The 19,781-nt window shown below is 42.5% G+C and overlaps 2 protein-coding genes and 1 long non-coding RNA gene across 4 annotated transcripts; 1 reads left to right on the forward strand and 2 right to left on the reverse strand.

Annotated features, from left to right (window-relative positions):
- Positions 1 to 2,620: 2,620 nt before the first annotated feature.
- NDUFA8 (NADH:ubiquinone oxidoreductase subunit A8) lies at positions 2,621 to 4,840 on the reverse strand. Its single transcript, XM_061476854.1, has 4 exons — positions 4,707 to 4,840; positions 4,446 to 4,609; positions 3,325 to 3,490; positions 2,621 to 2,868 (listed from the first exon to the last, which is right to left on the reverse strand). The coding sequence occupies exons 1-4, from the start codon at positions 4,755 to 4,757 to the stop codon at positions 2,731 to 2,733; spliced, it is 519 nt and encodes a 172-aa protein (XP_061332838.1). The 5' UTR covers positions 4,758 to 4,840; the 3' UTR covers positions 2,621 to 2,730.
- Positions 4,756 to 19,770, forward strand: MORN5 (MORN repeat containing 5). 2 transcript variants are annotated; one of them, XM_061476852.1, is made up of 6 exons: positions 4,756 to 4,961; positions 5,032 to 5,179; positions 5,499 to 5,610; positions 6,471 to 6,602; positions 18,307 to 18,422; positions 19,198 to 19,770. In XM_061476852.1, exons 1-5 carry the CDS (start codon positions 4,756 to 4,758, stop codon positions 18,384 to 18,386), a joined length of 678 nt encoding a protein of 225 aa, XP_061332836.1. In that variant the 3' UTR covers positions 18,387 to 18,422; positions 19,198 to 19,770. The 2 variants fall into 2 exon arrangements, with proteins under 2 accessions (XP_061332836.1, XP_061332835.1); XM_061476851.1 differs by having other exon boundaries at positions 18,307 to 19,770.
- LOC133281372 (uncharacterized) lies at positions 7,357 to 9,830 on the reverse strand. Its single transcript, XR_009747491.1, has 2 exons — positions 8,222 to 9,830; positions 7,357 to 8,123 (listed from the first exon to the last, which is right to left on the reverse strand). It is a non-coding gene; the product is annotated as an uncharacterized LOC133281372 (long non-coding RNA).
- Positions 19,771 to 19,781: the final 11 nt, after the last annotated feature.

Raw genomic sequence — 19,781 nt, forward strand, 5'->3', positions numbered from 1 at the left:
TGCCTTGGGAGCTAAGCAGGACCATTTGAGATCAGGGCATGTCAAACTGCCAGATGGCTTGGAGGGGCACTTTCTCTTGAGAAGAACGCTGCTGTGCTAGAGCCACACAACTTTGCTGCACCAGAAATGCATGCTGCTACCTCAGAGGTTAGAAATGACACCAGGATTTTACTCTTCCCATCCACAATCCGAAAGAGCAGAGCAGGTTCTGCCTCATCTAAGCCAAGGTGTTTCAGGCTACGACGACACTGGCTCAACGTTTTGTTAATTTGACACGTGATTAGAAGCTCTGGCAGAGGGAAGAGCCTACAACATAACAAATAACACTTCTCCCCTTGCCAGCAAAATATCTGCGTTGAATCTGTACGCATCTGCTCTCCATCTGCCAAAAACATGTCAAGATACATTCCTCAAAACCACTTTTATGGTTTTTACTCAATCTTGACATTCACTTGTTCTGAAGTTTCCAAGAAAACATTACAGCTCCAAAGGGGGCATCTACATTTGAGTAAAGCCACACAACGGTTCTGAACAGAAATGGCTGCACACAGGCACTGTCCAAAGCACCCAAACCCAAACCTCTGGCAACACTTCCTTGCAGAGATTTAGCTATGAGATAAAGACAAGAAGCGATTGTCTTGGAGAGGTTAAGGAAAGAAGTGCTCCCAGCACAGCTGAATTCTGCTTGACTTTATCACTTCATTGTCCTCCTCTGCTGCTCTCTTTTGTACATCCACCTGCCCACCCCTGCTTGAAACTGGAATCTAGGCAAGCAGATGGTTAATTCTGACTTTGAAACGTGGTCAGTGCATCGTCACTGGATCAACCACCTCTGACCCAAGAGGCAGTAGATTCAGCTGTCACGAAACAGATGAACAGTCTTAAACCTTTGAGGCTGCAGCATAAATCACTGGGGTTTGGGCTTTTTTGCTTACATTACTAGCCAACTTAAGGGCGGGGTTTGTAAAAGGCTCTTGTAAAAAATTGCCCCCCTATTTATGCATGTCATTCTTTTCAGAAGCGATTTAATGGGGAAAATACTCTTTAATTATGATTAGGGGCTGACTACTGGAATGCCCATGCCTGTTTATTCAAAAGCAGATGTTCAGCAGTGCAGTGTTTCATACGTTATGCTGACAATAGTAAGTTATTAGCAAAACATGGTAAGTAACATCTAAAAAGTCTTTCTGCGAGGTTGCCTAACTATTGGAGTGGGTCAGCAACAAAAGATCAGATGTGACACGTGTTAACATCCCAGAACAATTTATCCTCTACTCGACCAAACCTCATTTCACTCACTCAGCTGAATGTAATTAGACCTCAAGCTTGTCCTAATTTCAATCTCTGCAGAAAAGGGGTTATCTTTCCTCAGCAAGATGTGGCTGCTCTGAATGCTGGCAGTGATCTGCAAGGACAAACTGCAAAGGTGCACACCATCTCCTAGGTTTAGAAGAGCTGCAAAGACAGCATGATACCTACATTAAAATGCAAACATGTATGCCATAGCACCTGCTTTGAGCTTCGGTTTAACATACCCAAGCAGAGAACAGCAAGAACCCATGAGCCACATAGGGCATGAGCTATTTTTAGATAAATGTTATACAATTTTCCCTCCAGCTCCATGGATCAGAAACATATGCTGCAGCTACAGCCCCATTACAGTTTAATCCTCCCCCGAACAAGGACATGGTAAGTCTTCAGATCCTAGTAACAGTAGGCTACTCCAGGAGCAAAGCACTATTCAAGTCTTTGTTGTGGTTCAGGCTACACAAGTCTGCCATGGTGCTTGCAAAACTGCACATGGCTTTGTGAAAACAAGTTCATTTCCTTTCTTCTGACCTTTGCAATCAGGCTCTTGCTATGGGGTAAGAGTGGACAAAAGACTAGATCTGCTTCCTATGAAACGTGACTCTTGGTTTCTATTTTCTACAATATCTAGAAAAGAACTGATTTACTTCTCTATCAAAGAGAGTATCCCAGTGAAGGATCTGACACACACCCCTCAAGTGAGGGCCTCGAGACAGAAGACAAGCCACCTTCTTACACTCCTTCATGGGATAGGAAGATGCTTTAGGAGGTATTTTTTACTTGAAGGTGTTGAAAATTTAGTGTGATTTCTCTAAGTAGCTTGTTCCCCAATAAAATGAAGGCACTAAACTAACTGCATGAGAAATGAGTATCTGTAAGTAGAAGAACCTTTGTCAGAAACAGTACTCACTTCATACATAGCAAAAGCCACAGATTCAACTAAACCCTTGTTCCAAGACAGATTTTAGGTTAAACCTACACAGGCAGAGTCCCTTGGAAAGGAATGTGTAATTATCAGTTGTGAGACTGAGGAAAGACATTAACACCTTGCTTGCTCTCAAAGCTTCCTTGACCCAAGTAGCAGTGCTCTCAATAATAAGTAAAGCCTCAGTTTTTTGATTGAGGCAGTAGTCAAAGACAGGCTACATTTATACACATCTCAGACAAGCCTGGTAGTCACTACCAAGCAATCAACATTACTAAGAGGTTCCAAAGGGCTATACAACTGCAGAGAGCACTGTGCAGAACAGGAGAATACATTTTTTAGTTGATGTGATGTGCGAGTATGTTTAAAGAAGTCAACTGAGCCATGTAACAGTTTGGGGTTCTTTAATCATTAAAGTTATACCCAAGGTGCACTGGACAATTTACATCTGCAAGCAATACATCTTTGCACTTTAGCTACAGCACAGTCTGCCCACTTTACCAGGACCAGAAAAAGAGCCGACTGCCAAACGGAGAGGGCTTCAGGTCTCCTTCAATGGGTGGATTTGGCTCTGGTCTAGGTCTAGAGTGATAGGGATTCTCAGGCATAGGACGGTCTGTCTTCACTTTTGTAACCTGGAAAGAACAAAGAAGAAATGATACAGCTTCTCATGGCATTAACTAGAAAAGCTGGACCGAGTCAGAAGTTAAAGAAAGGACTACCAAGAAGTACCAAACACCACTAAGGACATACTGTTGATCTGATGAGAGCTCCTATCTCCAGACTACTTCTATACAAAGGGAGGTGAGGGGCATTTCACTCATAACTACAGAGCAGTTGTACATGCATGTGAGCTTCACTCCTGAAGTAAAGGTCTTTGTGGCAGCAAAAGAAAAAAGCAAGACTGTCATTGTCTAAGTAAAGTCCAAGTCTTCTGGGAAAGCAATCCTGGAGAATGCCAACAGTGTCTTCACTTCTATTAAATCCAGTGTCAGGCTCCTGAAATCACCTTTTGGCTGGGAGAAGAGCTGGAGACCTGTGTCTCTAGGAATGGAGAGAAGAACCTGGCTATCAAAAAGGTGTGAAGTTACCTTAGAGAGCTGTCCCAGATCAGGTCTCACCCAGCCCAACTTCTCCAGCACACAGTCATCAAACACTGCCTGCTGCTTCCGGCACCGCCGGAGCTCCTGCAGGTTGGTGTAGTCAATGCACGTCCAGTACTCAGTAAATGGCTCTGCACAGTGTGCCTTGATCTTCCTGCAAGAGACCACAGAGAAAGAAAACAGTCTGCAAATGTTAGAGTTTTAATGCTTTTCTCTTACTCATTCAAACCTCAACTTGGCTTTTTTTTTTTAAGTTCTCAGGAACATTTAAACTCTTCAGGGAAGTCAGCATTCGAAGCATCATTAAACAGAACTTCATACCAATACCAGTAAAATTCATGTCACTGTAGCTACAACTGGAGACAGCAATAATTTAACTAGTTATTCTTGTATTCTAATGGAAAGTACTATTCTTGCTAAGTAAATGTAAGCAGCTTTTCCATATCACATCCCTGTCTTGCCAAATAAAGGGCACATTATACAATGCTCTAATGCTTCCAAATTAATTTGATGTCTTAACTCAAGAAAAACATGCTTAGAACAGGCATTTCTGATTACCAGCTGCTACACTGGAAATGGACACACTTTAAGTTAATTCAACCAGGCCTTTTACTAGCAACATAAGAACGTGATACTGACACAAGCCTTAGATTTACATGCTTGGTCAGAAGAGGCAAATGGGGCATGCACTCAAGCTCTCACAGTAGTTCACCTGTGAAACAGAAGGCAGACAACTCAAAGCTTTGGTCAGTTTCCTGGATGTCACAGTACAGCTGGAAGGTGCAGGTGTAGCAAGACTTCCGTCACCTCCCCACCTTCCACTGCTAACCTAACAGAAACCTAGCCCCCTTACTCTGGAACTGAAGCCACAGAGCTTAATGTCAAAGGATAAATTAATGTATAACTAAATAAAACAGATAGGGCTTATTTACCCAAGAGTTAGAGCTTGAAAGGCAAGAACAGAGACTTTAAAGGCTGTGATGGGAATGGCACTTGGCATTAAACAGCTGCTCAAGTAACGAAGCCTGACAAGGACGCACTACAGCGGGGGAGCCCCCGAAACGCCTTCACCTTCGGGGCAGAGGGGAGGCCGGGCCGGGCTGGCTCACCTGAAGAACTCGAGCGCGCAGCGGTTCACCTCCCGCCCCTCCTGCAGGCACTTCCGCGGGTCCTTCTCCTCCCAGCGGCACAGCATGAACTCCTTGTTGGGGCGGTCGCACTGCGAGCCGTAGTGGTGGGCCGCGGCCTTCAGCACGGCCGAGCTGACTTTCACCTACGGCGGGGCAGAGCGGCAATGGGCGCCGGCCGACCCCGCCGCGCTGCCCGGCACTGGGGATGGGGAGAGCAGGGCCGGGTCCCCGGTCACTCACCTCCTGCACATCGAGCTCCTCCAGCGAGGGCACCCGCAGGACGCCGGGCATGGCGGCGGCGCCGCTCTCCTTGAGCTCCCCTCAGCGCCCGGCCGCCACTGCGCATGCACCGCATGCGCGGAGGCTACGGGGGGGGCGGAGCCCCGTTGGCGGCGGCGTTGCCGTGGTGACCGCGCCGCGGGGCCGGGCCGGGCCGGGCCGGGCCGCCATGGAGGTGTGTGACGGGTGGTACATCGGGGCCACCGTGCGCGGCAGGTAGGGCCGGCGGGCAGCGGGGCAGCGGGGCTGCCCGTCCCGGCCTCCGCAACCACCGTCTGTGTTCCAGGATGGAGGGACCGGGCAGCTACACGCTGCCCACGGGCACCGAGTACCGGGGGACGCTCAAGGACGGGATGTTTGACGGCGAGGGAGAGCTGCTGTTCCCCAACGGCGGCGTGTACCGGGCGGTCTGGCACCGCGGGGTGCCCACGCAGGTACCCCGAGGGCACCTCAGCCCATCCCGAGGGGGAGCACTGATGGGGAGCGGCCCCGCGGCAGGGGGAGGTTTTGGGGTGAAATAAGCGGATTTCTGAACCATGTTGATTTTTTTTTCACCCCTCGGTGGCCTCTGGCACTCAAAGGTGCGAGGGGAGGCTGCTGGTGGGCAGGCAGAGGCAGCCCCCAGCGCTCCATAAACCCCCGTTGACCCGTGCACTCGGCTAAGGCACAGTTTTGGCAGCGGGAAGACTGGTGGTGTTTGTGCTCCATCCATCCATCATGTTTATTAACTCAGTGCTTGAACGTGTTTTGCAGGGGAAATACACTTTTGCAGATGGTCTCGAATACAGAGATAAAAAATGGCATTACTGTGATGGCTACGACAGAAGATTTTACACAGAAATCTGCTCTGGTCTCATAGAACCAGGTACTGAGTTGCGTTTGCGATCCTAAGAGTCTGGAAGGAATTAAACTAACAACTTTGCTTAAGAAAGATTAATTCGGCTACATGAGTAACATGGAGCAGAAACGCTCTGGCTAATTTCAGGACCCGACTGTATGACGCTGCCAGAACCTTCCATGCGGTGCAGGATGCAGCACTGCGCCCGCAGCGTGGTCTCCTCTGCAGCAATGACCCACAGGACAGGCCTTTGTTATCTACATCTATTAACCCCTTTATACATTTCACCTTCACTGTATTAGCAGTGGGTTTTCAATACAGACAAGTTGAACAAAAGCACCTAGTTCACATCCAGGACATCAAATAAAGCTTGAATGCATCTGTCCCACGTAGCTGTATAGTAGATACCAAAATCAGCATTTCTGTACAGTCTATTTTTTGCCAAAGACACTCATAATATTACTATCTTTCTGTAGTCAGAAGGTGAAGAGATTTATAAGGACCAAGTGAGTAAAATTTGTAACGTAATGCATAAAATACTCTTCCTTATACATAGAATATTTTAGTGATTACATGTAGTTCTCTGCAGCCAGCACAACTCTCCTGGCCCCGGTTTGGAGTTTGGGGTCATATCTGTTGCTGTTAGCTTAGTGATACCATTTTATCACGCACTTTTGCTGCATGCAGTTTTCCATCTTTATTTTCTCCCTATGCAAAATTGGCAAAATTTTTTCTAAAGGTTATTGTAAGGTGACTGCATAATTGTTACAGCAAATGGCGCAGAGATCAGTGTTGGTTATCTTGACCAAAGGCACAAATGAAAAAGGAAGGGGAAAAATAAAAGCAGAATAAAGCAAACCCTTTCTTCTTCTTTTTACTTTTTCCAGATATTTCTCAGCTTACAAATCTGGATCCTCCCCCAGAAATCCCCAAAGGCTGTTACGACTGTGGTGATGGATTCTATAATCCTGAAACCAGAGTTGTTGTCGACTACAAATTCAGGTTTCTGAGAAACGCAGGTATGATTAACGTCTTTTGCAAGGTAAACTAAGATGAGTTTCCTTGCCATGGCTTCTAGGATGCATGAGTAAAGCTAAGCTACAACATAAAAAAGTCCATGATTTGGTTCTGTTATCACTGAACTAAAATATTTTTACCTATTTACTTTTGTCAGCTACGTGTGCATCCCCAGAGTTGTATAAATCATGGTTTGCAAAATTACAATGAGGTATTCCCAAGCAGATATGAATAAATATATTTTATGACTGTTTGGTATGTGAATCTCAGAAGATTTTCAACCTCTTCCATTACGATCTCAAGTAAGGGAGTGGTTGTAAGGTGTACATCATTGATCCTGAAAGCTAATAAACTGTTGTGAACCAGCAAAGTGCTTAAGCATGTGGTTATCTCTGCATGTTAGAATAGCCCATTTTATTGAAATGAGCCTTAGGGCTATGGTGAAATAGCCCCAAAGGGCTTTCCCAAGGAAACTTCCTTGAAGAGCTGTGTTTTGAGTAAAGTCTGGCGAATACTGGGTCTCATGGACAGAGTCCCCAGATTAATAATCCTTGGGAAAAATTAGTCCTCATCAAGCCAAAAGAGAATCTCTTCGAATTAAAACCACACAGAAGACCCCAAAACAGTTGACACTGGGATAACTCAGAAAATGTAACTTGACCTGAAACAAACATTTGTGTTCTGGCTATTTAACCCTGGAGTTCATCACCTTCTTTTTTAATAGAAATTATTTCTGAAAACAGCTCCTCACCCCACTTCTTTTCCCCAAAAATGTTTAAATTGCAAGACCCATTTTTTCTAGAAGTCAAAACATCTCATTTTTCACTGTGCCACAGTTTAACAGTTTTGTTGCTTGGAAATGCCATTTTTCAGCAAATTTACTATTTGTTGAAGAGAATTCTGCTCAGCTCTACTTTGAAGAGCTCTTATAAGTATGCACTGTGATATTGGAGGAGGGAAGTGAAGGGGGGGGGTTAAATGAATTGAAGATACCATCTGCTATAAAATATACCCTGTGATACATGGCCTGGTTTATAAACGTTGAATAAAAACTGATCTAGATTATTACAAATGGCATTGATCCAAAATACTGGAATGCTGTGGGCCTACTGATGAGGAAGATAAGCAACATGCTTTCCAAAAACACAGGAACCTACACAGATTAGTACAGGAGGGAACGCCTTGGAATTCAATTTATTGTTTTTTAATCTGTTCTTTGAACTCATTGTCCTTCACGACATTTATCTCAGACCCTACAATTTATATCCATCAATATTCACTGAGCCCAGCGGCGCAGCGTGCAGTCTGACGGAGTCGTTGGAGATGTGCTTTGTGTGGCCGTTCCATTGAGAGCCCTGTACACAAAGTTAAACTTTGTGTTGATGTGAGTGTGAAGAAGGAATGTGTCGTGGAGGCCAGACCCTTCCTCTCAAGAGCATGAACACAATTGAAACACCCGGCACTTGTTCAACATCAGAGGAACTCTGACCGCCCCAGGAGAGATGATTCAGGGCACAAGGCCACTGCAGTGAAGAGAAAAAAATATAGTTAAAAAACCCCAGCTGTAAGCAGAAGAAACTGAGGAAGAGGCTGGGATGACAGGGAACAGATCCAGAATTACTCCATTATAGGTTGGGCAGGAAGGAGCAGGAAAACCTCCAGGCTTCCAGCCAAGTCTTGAAAGCATCAAAAGCAGATGGTAGGAAGCATTCAGGAAGTTCTTACAACAGCTTGACAGGTTTACCAAAATGACACTATCTTCCTCAGGTCTGGCAGCAGGCTTTCAGACTACTCCAGTTCTCACCTTTCACCCTGGCCCTATTATGAAGCGGTTTCTGATTGTTTCTTGGCTGTTTGTGAAGGAGGGCGAGGAAGAGCTCCACGTAGAGCCTTGGCACTGACTTGCCTCCAAACTGGCAGCATCCAGGTACCATTCCAGAAGAGAAGAAAACAGACGCCATTTGAAACTACTGAGTTTGCTTCCACCACTTCTTTGTCAAGATGAGTGGATGGAGAGTGCCACAGAGACTCCCGATAAATTTGGCAAGCCTTGCGTTTCACTAGCATGGAGGTCTGATACTCATTTACTGAAAGAGCTCTTGCAGTTAAAGCAGTGCAAAGGCCTATCATGAAAACATAATCAGGCCCAGGGAACGAAATGACAGCAACAGTTTTGTTCTACGTTTTTATCTAGCAAAGTTTTCCAAAATCTCATCACAATCTTGCAGTTATTGCCCCGTCCCTAAACCTCTGTTTCCTCAGGGATGCTCAAATTTCTCTCCATTCTCCATGTGTTCTTCCATCTTTTCTTTCCTTCCAGTATTGCGGAGTACGCAAAATTGGACACATAAATAAGAATGTGAATGCTCATTTGTAAGGAGATACCTTGTTTATTTTGAACAGATACTGGGCCTAGACTCCTGTTTCACTAGGAATATTACTTCTTTATTTCTTTTCCAGAAATAGGACTCCTGGCACCTTTGTAACAGAGTTTGGTCAATAGAAAGATGGGAAGATGTCCCAATTTTCCACTGAAAGTAGAAAATATATGAGGTTATGTTTAATGCAAAGCAGGGAGGTACAAGAAAATCTGTGACATTCAGGTTTTAGGACTTCCAAACATCAGAGAAGCCCATAGCTTTCAAAGAGAAAATACCATCAGAAAGAGAAATTTTGTCATACTGAGATGGAAAAGGTTATAGGAGATTGCCTGGGTCATCTCTCCTTTGATGAAAAGCAAAGATGCTTCTGATGAAAATTGCCTTGTTTCTCCTGTGGTTAACTCATTCAAAAGAATGAGTTAAATAATATAAAATATGCTTTTGCTCTTTCTAATAGGAGAATATTTGGGCTACTATTTTCATATTCCATCTTCAGGTTTAATTAATGTGTGTACGGTGCATAGGGAATCTTTCTATACTTCAGTCAGTATTTCCTCCTGAAATATATGCATCTCTTCATATAACATCAAGATCAGGAAGACACAAAGCCTGCTGTTACCCTAAAAGCTCAGTCAGGTAACTGAATTAACATGCATGTTACTAAGAGCAGGATTAGGCCCAGAGAACCAGGACAAGTATCTTACACAGAGGAGAGGTTTTGGTGTTGCTGCAATCCCAAACGAGCCAGCAATCAGCTTAGGATTTCTTCAAGCCTGAAAGTCTTGTAAAAAGCAGCAGGAAAAATCCTGCTGCTTCGGGAATCATTATGAGCTGAAAAGGTCAAGATTCAAGAACATTATTTTATTACAGTTTAGAAAGGTCTGGGATTAGAACATCTGAGGTTCCTTGGTTGAGGCTGACCCAACTCCACAGGCAAGGTTGCAAAGCCATTTCAATTCGAAGCCTGAGCAATCACAGACTTACAATTGCCTCACATTGTTACCTTGGGATGAAGGTTCTCATGCTTGGTCTGAAAGAATTTAGAAGCAAAATGTTCTTGAGAGTTGGCGGCGATGTATTCATCCATTTCAGGTTTATCCAAGTATGCAAATCCATGAGAAAAACCTACATTGAGCCCTTTTTTTTGTCTCACAACTCAGATCTGACTTGCACCAAGTGCTTTGGGGAGATGTAGACTTTGACTTGTCTGAAAAATGTAGCTGAGAAACAGAGCCATAACCACTCAATAATTACGCAGGGTAATATTTCTGTACCTACCCTTATGTACCCCAAACACATGCAGATGTTTGCGTGCTCTTTCTCATAAACTACTGCAGAATTGGGTGTGGGATGAGGAGCTGGCAATTTTTCAGGCCTGGAGTATTTCTGGAAAAAAGACAGCAAGTTTAACTTAAAGTCGACTGTGGTGCAGGAAAAAAAGATTGACTGCACTCAGGGATCATGCACGGAGCTTTATTCCCTGTTCTTCTTTGAAATTGCCCATTCTGATGATGGAGGGAGTGGATGAACAGTCTGATTCCAGGCTAGTCCCTAGTCATTGCCTAAGAATGTGAGAGTTGTTTTGGCAGATACCCTTAGCAATGGAGAGGAAAGCCCCAGCAATACACATACAGAGGGAATATAGTATTTTTGTTCAAATGAATTTAGCTTCCCATAGATTTAAATGTCTACTTATAACGCAGGACCATTTAATCTTTTGTACATTTGTTTCTTTTTTATTTGACTTAAGATACTGAATTTAGATGAGGCTTAGTTCCTACATATTGAAACTCTTAAAAGCTCTTCAAATAATTGTTCTTTGGATACTTGTTAAGCTAAAGAAATCAGTTTTGATCGGCAGTAAAAGTTCATGCTATTTTAAGTGCAATGCTATAGCTATTTTCTGTTGTATATTTAATCATTTTGAATTATATGTCGTGTAAAAGATTTTAGCTCTGGGGCATTTGCCAGATGGCTGATTCTGCATTTCACACAACAAAAGAAATAATGTTTGTGTAAAGCTCTTAAAAATAGTTGGTAATCAGTATATTCTACAACGAATAGGATCCAGACCTGTTTGGAAAAAAAAAACCAGCTTTTGCAGAAATTAATTTAGAGGATTTGGTCTCTACCTCTGGGCTCTGAACAAAACAAATTGTGTCCATTGTTTGCTGATTTTTTTTTAACATTTCACAAGTTAACCGAATTGTAAATTTCACTCATTTTTATGTTAAATGCTGTTTATTGCAATCCATTGATCTTTTCCTCTTTACTTGGGCTGACAAACTTATTTCTCAATACAGGGTTTTGTAAAATGGAAAGCCAATACTACTCTCCATTTACACAGTAGAGCATACGAATGTGAGTAGTCCTTTGCTTTTCTTGCATCAGCAGGAGTGCTGGTCCTTTTTACTGCTAACTCCTCTTGCTGGCCTCTTAGATTCCTCCAAAATACCACTGCAAAAAACACTTTCTCTCTATGCCATGGCACTCAGCTTGTTTTGTTTGCCCACAAGGCTCTACACATGCGCAAACAAATTCACCTTTTGCTCTTGTCTCCTCCATCTTCCATATTCTTTTTTCTCTTGTGTCTAGTCCCAGGACATAGGGTTTTCCCCACATTCCCACAATTCCAGTTTTCTGACACTTGCTTTCCATACTCACTACTTCTATGATAGAAGATTTGAAAAATATGACATTAAGAGGAAGGTCAGAAACTGTATTACAGCTCTTTCACGTGGAGCTCCAAGTGTTGCTCATCTATCTCTTCCTATATTTTAGTCAGCTTTTATCCTGATGTGAGCACTTTGGACCTAAATCTTCTCCAATGCTCAACAACTAAATCAGTTCAAGAGGCAAATCTTAGGAGGAGAAGAGGCAGAACATGAGAAAGTATCAAACTGAGGACTGCTGAGTGGGCAAGCCAAATGCATGAGTATGTGTCAGTGAAGTGAAAGATGGCATAAGGAAATTGTGCCTACTTAACAGAAAGGGAAGATCCCAGACTCCTACGAGGAGCTCCATGTCTATCATTACTCTTCCCTAAACACTTCTTAAAATGTTGGACCAATTCTCCTCCCCATCATATGCTCTTTTCTTATATTTTTATATAGGAATGTGTTAAGATCGGGCACATTTTGAATACCATTGCAAATCAAAGTCTGCTCAGGTGACAGAGTTGGGGATTTCTCATCCATGTAACCATTTGGCTTACGTGTTTTAATATAAAATACACTCAATTCAGTAAAATAGATTATGAACCAATACAATTTATGGCCAAGACTATAGCCAACAATGATAATTTTAATAGGTGCATTATGATGTAAGTTACTACAGTGGTTTCAGTAGCTATAGCTTTTGCAGATATACTGTTCCTTGTGGTTTCCTGGTCTTAAAATACATATCACTTTGAAAACTCAGAAAGTTTCAGTTCCAAATTGTGGCATGCCAAGAATAACAACTTTGTTTGCGTGCTTGCCATCCTATTGTGAATCCATTAAATAGGTTATGCACAAGTCTTATAGGCGCTATACAGTTCATGTGAAAACAAGTTTTACAAGAGATGGAAAGTTCATTTGGGGGCCATTTTGGAATCACAGTAATTAAAAGTAAATGGAAGGGTGCGAATTTGTGGGTGGAAGCAAAGGTTAATTGAAAACACATTTTCCATTTTCTTGCCAGCCTTGATGTTGGTGGGGTCAGGTGCAGTAAGGAAAGTGGTGCTAGGGACCCGGAGGGGACAGTGGAAATGGAAGGGGTGTGCCAGGCAGAATCCATGGCTGAGATGCTATCACATGTGATTGTAATTGTGTAGTGGAAGAACATGATAAACTGCACCGCGGGTGATGGGAGGAGTCAGGCATGCGAAAGAATTAAATGATATTGTTGTTTACAATGGTCTGCGTGCACTGGGCCCTCTGCAAACAGAAAGGAAACTCAGCTCTTGTTCAAGGATTGTCTATTGTAAACACACCCTCTTGCAAACCATAGTCATGGAAAGCTGCTCTTACCACACAGCCGTGTCCTCAGGGTACGCCGGAGCTGCCAGCCTCTGATTGTCCCAGTGGAGGCACATACCAGGGCACATCTACTTCCCTTCTTGCTCACATGGCCTTTAACAAAAGCAAGGGTGAAGGAAGGGACGATGCCTACTCCATCTGGTCCCAACTTGCCTTTGGGCAGAGTAGGGATCCAAGGATCTGAATTTTGGAGTGAATTAGGGCGTGCATCAGCTCTTCAGTGTAGACAAAGCCTTTAAGACACTAGGAGCACATACAGCTACAAAGTGGGGTACAAAGACCTAGCACAGAGTCAGACAAGGATTTTAAGGTGAACAATGTAGGCTTTTTCTCTGTGCAAGCCACCAAGTATTCCAATTTCAATGCAGCACATCTTCCTATGCACCTCTAGGTGGTTTCCTGGGAAAGAACTAGTTAAGAGGGCAAATCCAGAAGCCTATATGACAATACTGCTGTTTGCTGATAGTCTCCACTATGCATCATGGCAGACACCTAAACATGCAGTCCTAAGGGGTCTGTCACAGCTGAGGTTTCCATAAGCAACACAGAAATGCAATAGCTAGAAGCAAGTAATTCTGAACTTTGCAATATGCATTCAATATAGGAAGATTAAATGCACCTAAATTACAGTGTATTTTCAAGCCATCCCTTGGAAGCACCCTGAAGCGAGCCCACCCTGGATTTTCAGCTGTTTCTAATCCCATCTGAAAGATAAATCTGGATTGTGCAGTTGGGGAAGTCTCTTCTGCCACTACTTTTAGACTGAACATTGAAAACCAGACAAGTAGTTTCATTTTGTTGAGACGCTGAGCAGAAATCCGCTGATTTAAGTGGGCTGCAGTTTGGGCTCACTATGGAATACCCATTACAGAGTGTTTGAGAGACACCTGTTTGGACTGGGCTGGCATTTGGAGTTTCCCCTAAAGCTAACCAAAACAAGGAAGGAACTTGCAAAGCAATTATTTGGTAAGAAGATTTTGAAGCGGGCTACTGGCAGGGACACAGTGTGACCAACAGATTTCGTTGGGTCTTATTTGCCTGAAGAGACTCCAGCCACACTGACCTGCTGACTGCATAGACAGTGTCCAGCAGAAGGTCAGCAGGACTTGCACCCCTGGCTGTCATCTGCTGTGGGCTGATGACTGGGGGTCAGTCATGGAGGTGGCTACCAGGGTTGGCTCCATATGTCTCTCCCTGCTCAAAGCAGCCTGAATCAATCACAGAAATAAAAGAGAAGCTCTCCCAGTTTGGGCTGAGGATCGGACCCACAATATTCAAAGTGTATTTTTGTGGGTGCTAGAAAACTGACTTGGTTTAGACTGAGACACAAGAAAACAGTTCAGAAGAACCAGTCAATACCCACATATATTCCAACAGCTCATCTGTGCAGATCTCTCAAGATCTCTCTTTCAAGATTCCAATGATATGTGATTATAATAATTAATATTTCACTAACTTTGGAAGAAATAACTTAACATTTACTGAACAGGGATACACCAGATTGCAATAACATTTTCAGATAAAGCTTTCTCTTCTTTACCTTCAAATACCACCATGGTTTAGTCCTGTTTCAGCAAAGTCTGTTCCATGGGTGTTTATTCTACCAAGGAAAATCTCTATAAATGGGTAAACTTTGAAAGATAAATACACTGACACAGAATTCAGCACACAACATGAAGTACCCCATAGCACCTAATTGTGCACAGGGGGATAATTTACCACTGATTAAAGAGTTTGTATTCTTTATTTTTTTTCCCCAAATCTTTTTTAAAGGGAAAATTACTCGTGAAGGTGAAGATGTGCTCAGACAATCATATTAACATATTCAAACAATTGCAATTTGCAAAATAGTAATTACAACTCGCTATCTGGTAGCATTAATCAAACTTCAAGGTTTAATTCCATTTTAAATATTGATGAAATGTGATTCTCCAATCTAACCCTGGTGTTGCAGGGTTATGGAAGCAGCCAGTGACAGAAAAAGAGGAACATGTTGTTAACAAGCAGCTGCCACAAAGAAGGATCGGCATCTGTGATTTAAATTGTTAGCTGCACAGTCAGGTAGAGTGTAAAAAGGGTAGTCAAGAGGCTGTTAAGTCCATTGCTGCCAATTACTAACAATCAGGGAGGAGCTTTAAGACTTGTTCAGTACAATAAACCCAGTTTGTCTTGTTTCAGGGGTTACTACTGAAGAGGTTGCAGCTGCACTGATTCAAATAGCCCTAAAACTACAGTAATTATCAACCAGTCTTCTTTAGTGTAGCAAAAGTATGTTTTACCATAGCTTAACTCTTTACATTCTAATATTTCCCTGCCTCTTCTCACATAGCCAGCCCTGGAGCCACTCTCATCTCTGGGTTTGTGGTTCTCGCTATGCTGGATCAATTCTTTGATTTCCCTTCACCTAGAGCAAGGACCAGTCACACGGGATGCCAGGTTGGATGGCAGCTCTAGGGATTTGCTCTAGGTTGGTTTTTTGGGGGATATTGACTCATTGCATCTATTTTCCCTTTTCATACAAAGTTGATATTCATACAGCTCATTCAGTTCTTGCATCTGATTACGCCACATGCAAGTTAAGCAGTGCTTATGAACATGGATTTAATTTGCATGGGATCAGATCACTGCATGAACCACGATGTTTTGGGATGTGTCTGGGGAGGCTAAAATCCTTAGAGCAACCTGCCTAGGAGACCATGAAAGTGCAGGAGGGAACACTCTGGGCAAACCAGGGATATGAAGCCAAGTTAGCACCTACCTTTCTTAGTGCTTATACCCTTGATGCTCACTCAGCTAAGCAGAGTTGTCATTAGGAAGGCAGGGCTGATTATTTCTAGTACTCAGGTGAGCCACATATATCTGTACCCAAATACAAGTAGAAAGTAGTGATTTATGGCATTGTGTCAGTTTTGTTTATTCCTCCACCATGGCAGAAATAGACAAAAGTTTCATTTTCATGCAATTCTATGCAAGATAAACTATTTTTTTATCTTGCAGATAAACTATTTTTTTAGTTAAGGTGATTCCAGCTAAAATCACAGTGCTTCCCAGGCTGGACAGTATCTGTTATAGCCGAGGCTCATGTGATCACGTTGTTACAAAGCTGGAACACCTAGTGCATAGAACAAAAGCCAGCACATTGATTATGGCTTTGATGTTGTTTTAAGGAAGCTTAAGGACCACATTTGCATTCCCGCTGCAGCCCTCTGTGGAATCTCTGCCTCTGTAACGATTGCGTGGTCTCTAAGCCTCAGTGCTCGTCCTTTTAATTTCTCTTTTAGCATATTTATCAGCATTTATTTCCTCTCTTATTTCACCCAAATAAGAAATGTGCCATTAACAGGGTATTTTGTCATGGACCCATTGATTCTTTGAAATAGGGAATAAAAAAAGAGATCATGTCAGTGAAACACAGAAAGAGCTGAACTTGACTATTCTATCTGAATGGTGACCATTTTTCAGTCATTAAAGCAAGCCTACAGGCTGAGCTGCTGGAACAATGGCAGCACAAGTGCATTCTCCAACCCGTTCACAGTCTCTGGGGTGCTGCTCAAAAGGTGGGCGCTCAGCACCAAACCCAGCTCTTGCAAGCCAGGACCCCTGAGTGGGGAATGAGAAGAGGGTCAGTCGGCACAAGCAAGCACTTTGTCTGGAAACCAGTGGCTGCATGCAAAGAGCAAACTGGAGAGCAGGCACTTAGGGAAAACCTCCTCTGATTTACCAGCCTTTCTGCTTACTGCTTGTCAAGGGTGGCAGAGAAGTGCTGCCATTCAGACAAGGGATAAACGCTTTGGCACAGGCTGCTTTCACCAGGATGCCAGGAGAGCTGCCTGTGAGCAGCACCTCACGAGAAGCAAAGGCATGCACTCAACTCAGGAATGAGAGAAAGGGGAGGGTAGCATGAAGAACAAAAAGGAATCAAAAAAGCCAAGACCAAGCCGACTTGATTCAAACCCCACTGCAACCAATGAGATTAACCTCTAAGCTTAAGGATTTGTGCATCAGACCTAATTTATCACATGCTCTTCTATGGACTTTCACTTCTTCAATAGCACAACTTCATTCCCAGAGCCTTCTACCATTTGCATTTCAAATGCTCCTGTGTCGCTTTAACATAAAGGTACAACTGCACAGTCAAAAGATCTCCATGAAAATGTGACTCCTTACAAGCAACATGCTTCTTGCTCCATCTTTTTGGACCTACCTAAGCAGGGTGCTCAGTGCAGGGCACTGTGTAAATAAAGGAGATTATGCACTATGGCAAGCAATGCCCACAGTACCAGAGTTACAGACCCCTTGGCTCCATCCTTATTGCAATCATTCTGTTCTTTCAGGTAATAAGGGCTTCTACAAACCCCTTAAAATTTAGATGGAAGCAGGTTAGGGACATGCATCACAAGCAGTTGATATGAATTTGTTAAGACAGTGGTACACACAAGAAGCAGCTCTAACATATTTCATTTATGTAAAAATGAATACAGGTGTTGTTTTAAGTAATGCTTCGATTTGGTTTTTGAAGGCTTTTGAAGTTTGTTTTTCCTGGTCTGCTACACAAATCTCTTTTCTCCTATACAGACACAAAATGAAAGGCTGCAGAATGCTTAAATCTCTGGATTTAAAAGCCACAACTTAACATGTACCAAGTTATTACTTGTAATCATACACAAAATTTCTGTTCAGACTTTGCTGGACACTTGTTCTTGTCTACATTGTCTTTGATTTTTTTTTTTTCTTCCCACACTGTCATTATGCTCTGACAATAAACATGACAGCCATGAATACTAACAAGGGACACAGAAGATGGTCTAACATACATCTATCAGCCACTGTATCCGCTTATCGATACCTGTCATGAAGTACATGTCAAAACAGCATTGAAAGAAAAGCTGGAAAACCAAAGGTTTGACTTCACCATCACCTTTCATAAACTGACAAGCAACACACACATGGTGTTTAAAGCATGTGTATCTTCATTTCTGATAGTTTCAACACATCTCCTGCACATCTCCAGCCAAAATACCCCAAAATCCAATCTACTCATGTAAATCTCAGTTTCACCCAAGCTATTCATATCAAACAGACAAACAACCTGAGTCATTGCCATAGATCCAGTACCTCCTGCCTTGACAAATTCCAACACAACAGCACACCATATTTTAGAGAAATAAAGCAATGGGTTCTAAGAGATGCCAATGGCTAAAAATGGATTTATTTCACAAGAAAAAAATTGTTGGAGCTGGGCCCTACTGCTGCAAAGAGCAGATCTGACATGGTGATATCTGACATTCTCTTTATGTCCATTTTAGATAATGAGGAGCATGAATGGATCATTCAGACCTGCCGACAAGCTTGGGATGAGACAAGTGAGCATCAACCAAAACCATGAAAACAGTTTTTGCTAGCTGACAATATTCCCAAGCAGGTAATCTGATTCACAATAAATCTCCTTTGTCCTCGTGGATTTGTCTCCCCCTTTCCCTCCACAGGGATATAATCTTTCTGTCATCTTTGTCAGCACAAACAAAACTGGAAATAATCATTTAATCAGTCATGCTGAGAAAAAGCCATGGAAAAAAAGCAGACTGTACTCACACTAATATTCCTGCGTGTAGTGTAGTATATATAAACCTTATTAAGCCTGAAAACAATTTGTTAAAGAGTGTGCCTGGATTCAGTGTTGAAGTCATTCAAATCCATCTTAATCAACATTATTTCCCCAGATTTTAGTTAGCTGTCCTGGTGAATTCCTTTCCTCTCTTTTTGCTCAGTACTTGGATATTGATTGATCATTGTAATAATGTACACCAGAGGTATTCTTTAATGACTGGTTTGCTAACTAGGAAATTATATCCATTTACTACGAACATTTGTTGAACTCTCCTGAAGCCAGAGTTTAACAAAATAATAAAAGAGGAAAACTGGGTGGGTTGCTGCTTGATTAGTAAGCCAGAAAGTATTTAAAAAAAAATAAAATGGAATTACATCATTTTCTGGATGTAAGTGCCAGCACTTCTACTTGCATTAACTTTATTTATTACACAAATAAGACATTTACAAAGCACAACATTAAAAGTATGTAACAAAACAGACATTGGTTTTACAAAAAAGTGCTTACAATTTAGTTTTACTTCTTTTAAAATAAATATTAGTCTTGACTGTCCACTCATTCAGAGAAATTTCTTGTTTAACCATTGTAGCCAAGACATGCAGAATTGCAACATGCTACAACAAAATGATTGGCAGATGAGATAAAACTGACGTGTCTATAGTTGGCATCCTACAGATGTATCACTGATAGTAGTGCAGGATTGGTTCCCACTCCCCCATCCCTACTAAGAAGTTGTGTAAGCACCTTTAGCTCGGGTATTGGGGTTAACCAGCATGAGCCAAAACCAAAAAGAACTGGTAATAAAACTGTAAACCATTCCACTTTCAGACCCTCGCCTTATTTAGTTACCGCATTAAACTCGAGTGAAAAGCCTTCACTGGCTATCTTCATTGGATTTGTTTCTGCAAAAGGTTTTGAAATAGCAACTGGAAAAGTTTAGTCCGTGGAGTCTGCATCGCTGCACCAGAACCCATTTGGCAATTACTGAATAAACTAAGAAAATGAGAATGAGTTTCATTTTATTTGTGGGGTTTTTTTCTTTTTTAATCTACAGACAGGAGATGAATGCAAATGACCTGAGATAAGGTTTGGTTCAGTGGCAACAGTCAGTGTGAAATATGTTGTGAAACAATGTATTGAATAAATTAGAGGATTTCTTACATTCTTGGTACA

The sequence above is a fragment of the Pezoporus flaviventris genome, unplaced genomic scaffold (genome assembly GCF_033815535.1).
Source record: "Pezoporus flaviventris isolate CSIRO_AGI_PZ_B2104156 unplaced genomic scaffold, CSIRO_AGI_Pfla_v1 ptg000097l, whole genome shotgun sequence".
NCBI classification, from domain to species: domain Eukaryota; kingdom Metazoa; phylum Chordata; class Aves; order Psittaciformes; family Psittacidae; genus Pezoporus; species Pezoporus flaviventris.

What these genes read in the sequence shown, in the direction of transcription:
- MORN5 (XM_061476851.1), top strand. Translation starts at nt 4,756, where the DNA reads ATGGCGGCGGCGCCGCTCTCCTTGAGCTCCCCTCAGCGCCCGGCCGCC. An exon ending in CTCTGGTCTCATAGAACCAG is followed by an intron (nt 5,611 to 6,470) that starts GTACTGAGTTGC and finishes TACTTTTTCCAG; the next exon opens with ATATTTCTCAGCTTACAAAT. An exon ending in CAGGTTTCTGAGAAACGCAG is followed by an intron (nt 6,603 to 18,306) that starts GTATGATTAACG and finishes TGTCCATTTTAG; the next exon opens with ATAATGAGGAGCATGAATGG.
- NDUFA8 (XM_061476854.1), bottom strand. Translation starts at nt 4,757, where the DNA reads ATGCCCGGCGTCCTGCGGGTGCCCTCGCTGGAGGAGCTCGATGTGCAG. An exon ending in AGGAGCTCGATGTGCAGGAG is followed by an intron (nt 4,610 to 4,706) that starts GTGAGTGACCGG and finishes GCCCCGCCGTAG; the next exon opens with GTGAAAGTCAGCTCGGCCGT. An exon ending in ATCTGGGACAGCTCTCTAAG is followed by an intron (nt 2,869 to 3,324) that starts GTAACTTCACAC and finishes TGTTCTTTCCAG; the next exon opens with GTTACAAAAGTGAAGACAGA.